The sequence below is a fragment of the Typopeltis vanoorti genome, chromosome 18, assembly GCF_054136105.1.
Source record: "Typopeltis vanoorti isolate ZY-2024b chromosome 18, IOZ_Tvanoo_1.0, whole genome shotgun sequence".
NCBI lineage: Eukaryota > Metazoa > Arthropoda > Arachnida > Uropygi > Thelyphonidae > Typopeltis > Typopeltis vanoorti.
In genome coordinates this window covers 67,332,629-67,340,652 of record NC_143566.1, presented here as the reverse complement: position 1 = coordinate 67,340,652, position 8,024 = coordinate 67,332,629, and the positions used below count along the sequence as shown (strand labels likewise).

The 8,024-nt window shown below is 34.6% G+C and overlaps 1 protein-coding gene across 2 annotated transcripts in view; it reads left to right on the top strand.

The window, feature by feature from the left end:
- Positions 1 to 2,043: 2,043 nt before the first annotated feature.
- Positions 2,044 to 8,024, top strand: part of LOC150096737 (glucose-6-phosphate exchanger SLC37A4-like) — a 30,553-nt gene continuing 24,572 nt past the window's right edge. For both annotated transcript variants that reach the window (XM_090408221.1, XM_090408220.1), the window contains exon 1: positions 2,044 to 2,497. In XM_090408221.1, coding sequence (XP_090264347.1) covers positions 2,350 to 2,497 — 148 coding nt within the window. In that variant the 5' untranslated portion in view covers positions 2,044 to 2,349. The remainder of the gene's footprint in view (positions 2,498 to 8,024) is intronic.

Genomic DNA, 8,024 nt, shown 5'->3' with positions numbered 1-8,024 from the left:
CACATATACTCTGTCTTACTTCTGCTCAGTCTCATACCTCTCTCTTCCAGTACTTTTCTCCATCTTTCCAGTTTAGTTCCCGCTTCTTCTCTTGAATTTGCACACAGCAAGATGTCATCTGCATACAACATTGTCCAAGGTGCATCTTCTCTCACCTCCTCTGTTACCACCTCCATCACAATATTCAACAGAAACAGATTTAATGCTGACCCTTGATGCAAGCCAACTGTTACCTGAAAACTTTCTGTCTGTCCCAGACAGGTCTGAACACTTGTCTTCACATTTCTGTACATTTTCCCGCACCAACCTGACATATTTCTCCGGAACCTTCTTCTCCCTCAGACACCTCCAGACTTCTTGCCTTGACACTCTATCGTATGCTTTCTCCAGATCAATAAATGCCAGATGTAGCTTCCTTTGTTTCTCTCGATACTTTTCTATCATCTGCCGTAACCCAAAGATAGCATCTGTTGTTGATCTACCAGGCATGAAGCCAAATTGTTCCTTTGCAATCTCCACCTCCTTCCTCAATCTACCATCAATAACCCTTTCTAGGATTTTCAATTTTCATTGTGTGGGACATCAACTTTATTCCTCTGTAATTTTTACAGTCTTGTGCATCCCCTTTACCCTTGTAGATGGGGACAAGAGTACTTTCCCTCCATTCCTCGGGTATATTTTCCTGTTGGCAAACTTTCATGAACAGGTCCCACAGCCGTTCAATTCCCTCTTCCCCCAGTGCCTTCCATGCCTTCACTGGAATCCTGTCGGGGCCCACCGATTTTCCATTCCTCATCCTCTTCATGGCCTCCGTCACTTCCATTCTACTGATGTTCTGCACCATCCCCTCAGAAGGCTGCCCATCTCCTCTGTGAGTCCTTGCATTTTCCTCATTCAAAAGTCCCTCAAAGTATATTTTCCATCTGTTTCTTATGTCCACATCTCTCCATAATACTCTTCCTTCAGCGTCTTTGATCTGCCTCACATGTAAGATGTCCTTTGCTGCTTTATTTCTACATTTCGCTAGTTGATAAATTTTTCTCTGTCCTTCCTTTGTTTCTGATTGATCATACAGATCTTGATATGCCATGGCCTTCGCCTGTGCCACAACTCTCTTGGCTTCTTGCTTTCTCTCTCTGTCCTCTTCCACTCTTGACTCATCCCACTTCTGCTTTGCCTTCCTCTTAGCTGTCACTGCCACTTGTACATTATTATTCCACCACCAACCCTCCGTCTGCTCTCTAATCTTTCCAGATGTCTCACCAAGCACCTCGATTGCACAGCTCAGGATTACTTTTGAATTATGTTTCCACCAATCTTGTACACTTTCCAGTCCATCCGAAATCCTCTCTAACACCTTCTCCCTAAAACGATTCCTCACACTCTCCTCTTTTAAGCAAAACCACTTAATTGTCTTCATCCCATGGCATCCAGAGGTTCTTATCTTCCATCTTATTTTAAAATCTGTGCACAGCAGTCGGTGTTGCTGTGCTACTTGATCTGTTATTGTATATATAAAGTGTAAAAATACAAAAAAAAATCTGTAATAATCATCATTGTTAATATTATAATAATATACGTTGCAAACAATTATTATTATTATTATTATTTAAAAAATATTATGTACCTACAAGTATCTGTTATGCACAATTGTGTTCATGTAATGTATTATATATATATACAGGGTGTTTCAAAAAGAATGTCTCGATTTGAAAATTGTATTGTAGGGAACATTGAGCATTTGTAATTGTGGTGAGTGAAACTTTAGGCCTTACTTCATACTTGGTAATTTATTTTGTAACTATATATATATATATATATATAATAATATATATATATATATATATTATTATTATTATTATTATTATTTCTAAAGTCACCTGGAAAATAAAAGCAATAAAAAATTAAGATAACGAAATCTGTTTATCGTTAGTTCTTGGATCTTATGAAGCAATAGTTAACGTCACTTCCTATGCCTCGAAACGTAATGACTTTTAGTGTATATCATATAGTTATCTGAATAGTATAATAAAGAGCGTGTTGCTACACGGCAGTGAGGCTCTGTACATCAGATAAAGTTCTGAACCTTATTGTGGATGAAGTTCGAAACAAGGGTATCTATCTCTTACAGACTCTGAACGATGCGATAGCAAGGAAGTCCTTCACCCGTGTATTTTCTGTTCAAGGCTGTGAAGGTGCAGTTATTCTAACGAACGCCAGGAAGTTAACTAAATTTGGCTTTGTTGCTGCATACTATGCTAACACACAGCCGTGTCTTTCAACGTGTTTATACGGATGCTTGAGAAATTCAATTCCTCTATTTAATCGCTTACATGTACATTCTGACTAATGAGAAAAATGGACAAACTAAAGAGTCATCAAATGACGATTTTTATCACTATGTTTATAGGTTATGCATGTTATGCATACAATCGAAAAAGTGTTTCATTTGCAATGCCAAAACTAATGGAAGAAGGATTAGGAATTAATGAAGCAGGTAAGTTTTCACTTCTATTAATATATTGAACTTTGAAAACGCTTCCATAGGCAAACTGCAAAGGAAAAGAAATGAAAAGGGCAAATTTTAATAAACTGAAAGAGAAAATGTAGGAATTTTGATCAATTTACACTTTAAATAATTTGCTAAAAAGTTGCTGAGATATATTTTTGTCATAATAAAATGGTTTGATTCATATTTATTTGTTTATCTCGATTACATCGTCTGCCTTTGAAAATGAACTGTTTATCTCAGTTATATCGTCTGCCGTTTATAATGAAATATCGTATATTCAAAATATATTTCAGTTTTTTGAAGTTTCAAAAATATAAACCGATTTATAAATTATAATGTTAAATAAATCATATTTATTATTAATTTTAATTCAATAGAGTTTTATAATAATTTCTAGGAGCCTGTTTTAATATATGAAGGAATACTGTTACACAGCAAAAGTTTCAGTTCGCCTATAATAGCGAATTCCTACAATATTTTCTGTTTATGTGCTCAAGGACATATCCACTCTTGAGTAAACCTCGAAGAGATATTACAGCCTGGTTATCACAGTAAAATGAATTCATTTCCATATTCATTACGCGTTTTACATATACGAATATTCTGTAAATATTTATGTTATAATTATCTCCCCCCCCCCACCATATTGTTTTGTAATACGAGCTTCAGAAAAGAAGAAAGATAAAAAATAAAGGAAACCCGTGGTTGGGATGTGAACGTGATACCTGACCTAATTGGCCAACGAATATTATCAGCGGTAGGAACGCACTTCGTGGGTTGGACCATGTGACAAACACGTGCATTGCTTGGTAAACATTGCAATAAAACAGAAAAATGATAGCCTTTTAGGTCAGCTGATTCCTAGGGCCTTTATCGGCTATTAAACTCATAGTATGTGTGTGTGTCTGTGTACGTTGATTTGATCACTTTTTTTTTTTTTTTACATAGTTGATTCTTAATCAATTAATTAACATTAACTGAACATAATTGATTATCATTATTACTGACTCAATTAAGTTCGAATAAAATTCATACAGATATCTTCATGACATCTAATTTCAGTTATGTGATTCAAATGATCCAAACTAGCAGCTAAAAAAAAAAAAAAAAAGGCAGACGACGAACAGATTATATCATTTAATATAAACAAACGATTTCAGATAACAAAATATCAGAGGTTACGACAATTATCAAAGGTTACGGCACTGATCCTATCAATGATCATCAGTGTCATAACAAATAAGTAAGATCGCTTGAAAATTAAAACAACAAAAATTTTCCTTCTCCCCGAATGATTCTAAAACTTAAATAAATTAAACATAAAATACTGAAAACATAATAAACCATTAAAATGATCGTGAAACTATCTAATCTGGACTACAATTATTTAAATTTTATTTTTAGTTGTAAATAAATTATTATTATATATTATTATTATATTTTAAATATATATCCCCCCTCCCCCACACACAGTTACCTATCTCGGTTACTGGCTGACGAGATAATGAAGTTGATAGTCTAGGAACAACTTTAAAATTTTCTCAACATGAATTCATGTTGGATTTTTTTCTCTCTTTATTGAAATAATAACCAGCTTCTTATAACGTATTCGTCTCCATCGGCTCATTTATTTGTAAGATTGCATTTTACGAACAAGTTTTAACACTTGTGGATCAAGGTTGAAGTTAACGAATCGTTAGTTTAGACCAGCGTTTCTCAACCTTTCTAAGCCCAAGGACCAGTAAAATGCCTAAAAGAATCCTACGGACCACTAAGTTACAGAGACGTAGTGGGGGTGGGTGGGGGGAGCAGGCTCGAGCGGCACTTTTTTTGGCGTTTAAGAAATCTTGCCATACTGTCTATAAAACAGCAACTGAGTGATGAAATAGACTTCGCTAATGTGATTGACGATTTTGCGAACAGAAAAGCAAGAAAACTAAGATTTTAGAATGTTGGAATTAAAGTTTTACTTCAAAAATAAACATAATGTTTTTAATTTATTTCCCTATACGTCGTTTTGACTTTTTGTAATTTTTTTTAAAAAAACCTATGTAGGAATTACCAACATTTCGGAAAAACTGTGCCATTTATAACATAATAAATCCTAAAGCATGTTTTGAAAGATATGGCAACATAATTAATTAAATTGGAAGTAAACGATTAAAAGTGTATCATCATTGAACAAAGTTTTAATTTTTATTAAACAAATAAATAAGATAATATAATTATGTTACTACTTACTTTTAATGAGATGGTTGAGTTTCTCGGCCCTTGCAGAGTTGCTAGATATCAGCTCAATATTGTTGGTCAACTTCAGTCGAAGATCGGCACACACAGTAAGGCGATTTCTGTATTTTGTTTTTATTTGAAGGAGCGATGAAAATCCTTTCTCACAAAGATAGGTTGTAGAGAACTGCAGGACGATTTTCAATGCTTCTTCAGATAATTCGGGAAATTCACTTCTCACTGAAGGCGAGATCCAAAATCGAGCAAAACCAAGATCACGGAATTGCATTTTAAGTCCACTGTCACTTGAAAGCTCAGTTAACTGTTCTTTTTTCGATAACGAAAGGTCGTTCTCGTGACTGCAAGCCTGAAATGCATCGCGAACCCACAGAAATTTCTTATAAACGTTATTAGGAAAATATGTTTCAAAATTCCGTTTCAGATTTTTGAGGTAATCACAAACCCTTTCCAGAAACTCAGAATCAACAAAAATATTATTTTCCAATAAAAAGGATTCCAATGTTGGAAAAGGTGCAAATTGTCTGTCTTTTACATAACTAATTCATAACACCAATTTTTCCTCGAATGCCTTTATTTTGTCGTAGGCATCAAGAACAGTTCAAAAATTTCCCTGAAGGGAGAGATTTAGTTCATTTAATTTCGAAAAAATGTCTGAAAGATTGGAGAGTGTTGATAACTATGCTTCGTCAACAAGGAGTGAAGCAAAATCAGAATTACGTTCATTTACAAATAATAAAACTTCGTGCCTTAATTGAAATGGCCTTGTTAGTACTTTCCCCTGGAAAGCCAGCGAATTTCAGAATGAAGCAAAAGTTGTGTATATTCACTGTCCATTTCATCGCCGAGTACTGAAAATAACCTGTTATTTAACGGTCGAGCTTTAATAAAATTAACTAGCTTTGCATCGTTATATAGTACAGTTTTAAATTCTGGTTGCATTCCTTTGGAGGCTAACGCTTCCCTATGTATGAAACAATGCACCCAATTCATCCGGAGCTACTTTCTTGACCATAGAAACGACCCCACTAGACCTGCCTGTAACGGCGCGAGCTCCATCCGAACAGAAGCCTATACATTTTTCCCACTGGATCCCTTTGTGTATTATGTAATTATTCAGAGTGTGAAATATTTCTTCTCCAATTTGGGATGACAAAGTTCTACAAAACAGAATATCATCATGCATGTTGTTATCATGCGCATATCTTACGTAGCACGTAGCATGTTAACTGCACACATTTGTAACATCAGTAGTCTCGTCTATTTGTAACGCATAATAAGGGCTCTTCTTAACTCTTTCGATTAACTGATATTCCACGTCACCTGCCATTTCATTAATTCCGCGACCGACAGTGTCATTTGAAAGAGGAATCAAATCAACATCTTTTAGTAACTTGTTGCCAAACATCGTTTTTACCACATCTTTTATAGCTGGAAGTAGCCAATTTTCCCCGATACAATGAGGTTTCCCTGTTTTCGCTATGCGCAAACCTAAGAGAAAGGATGCTTCCAGTGCCTTGCAATTAATGGAACCCATGGCCGAAACTATATCTTTCCCATGATTTAATGTCCCTAAGCGTCGCTGAAAAAATTCAATTGGCTTATTTTTCACATCACGATGTTTAGTTTCTAAATGTCGTCGGATTTTCGTAGGTTTCATGCACTCGTTCGACAACACTTCATAACACAAAACACGCTGAGGTTTCTGTTCACTTTCATCTCCACACCAAGTAAACTAAACCGAATTCAAAATATGAACTGTTATATTTCCTACTGTATTTTTTCTTTGAACTGCTTGTTTCTTCTACTTTAATAGTATCAGATTTACTCGCCGTTACAAGACGTGTATCACAATGAGGGATTCTAATTAGGGATTCATCACCTATTTCATTTGCTCTTCTTTTCAAAGTCCTAGTTCTGAGCCACTTTTCCATTATTAAAAAAACGTTTCCGAAAAATTATAAATTCTGGTGTTTGTCCAAGTATCACTTAGCACTTCTGAAGATGTACTGAGCCTTGGTTGAAGGAAGGAAACCTTCAACAATAAAAATTAATAAACAACAAGCCATTGGTTGAAATGTGGATACCACATGTTCACTTCAAATCTGACAAAAACAGCAAGGGAAGGCGAAAGCAATAAAACTATATTGTTTTTCACTTTACCCCTCTTTTATTATTCGTCATTCTGCAGCTACAAATTTAGTGGCAGAATGACGAATTGAACATTTGAACATTCTGACGCTATTTGTTAGTTTTTTTCAGGCTCCATTTGATTTCAATAATTTTTAATTACTTATTCAATTTTAATTTGTTTTGTTTGGATAATTAAAAAAATATATTTATTTAATTAATTTAAGTCTGCCTGCGGAACACCTGTCCCATCGTCGCGGACCGCAGGTTGAGAAACACTAGTTTAGACCACACACAGTTTGGTCTTACGAATCCAAAATGAAACAACAAACAAAACGACTTACGTTATGCAAACAGATCCCTTACAGAAATTTAGAAATACCGAGATGAACTTCCTAGTTGCTTTACATCTGAAAAAAGATTATGAAGAATATAAGGGGAAGGCGTAAATAAAATAAATAAATAAATGAAAACAACCTTTGTGCCACTACTTTTTTTTTAGTCTTAATTTTTTTTTCTATAGTTGAAATTGAAATTACAAAGTAGCGTATTTTTTAATATTATTTTATTAATTCATTTGCCTGTGTTGAACCAATCACATCTTTTATCGTTGAACTATAAAAAGATTTTTAATTTTTTAAAAATTTGAACTTTTGAAAATTTAAAAATAAATAAACGATAAAATTGCTAATCTTTTATTCGCCTTATATTTGCCAGTAGGCGATGCGTTTAGTCTTAAGTTTTTGAAGAGCAGGTAGCCAGTTTTTAATTCCCTTAGCCGTCGCAACAGCTGGTCCAAGGTTATCTGTGATTTTCAAAGGCACCCGGGGAGGAGAGTACATCAAACTTATTCTGTTAGTATTTATGTTTCGACAATAAACTTCAGCTTTGGAAGAGGAAGTTTTTTATATTTTTTGATAAAAGAATAAGTGATTTTTTAAGCTAATGCATTTATCTACTTCGTAAAACGGAAGATGTTGGGAAATTGTACAAGCGAGTGGTATAATTCTAGAGCGACCTGTTAATCTAAAACTGAGTTGTTACTTTTCCGATGTTCACCATCTACTGTCATAGGCAACAGTAGATGGTGAACATCGAAATTGGCCTGACATCAGGAATCTTCGTCTGTCCGTTATTA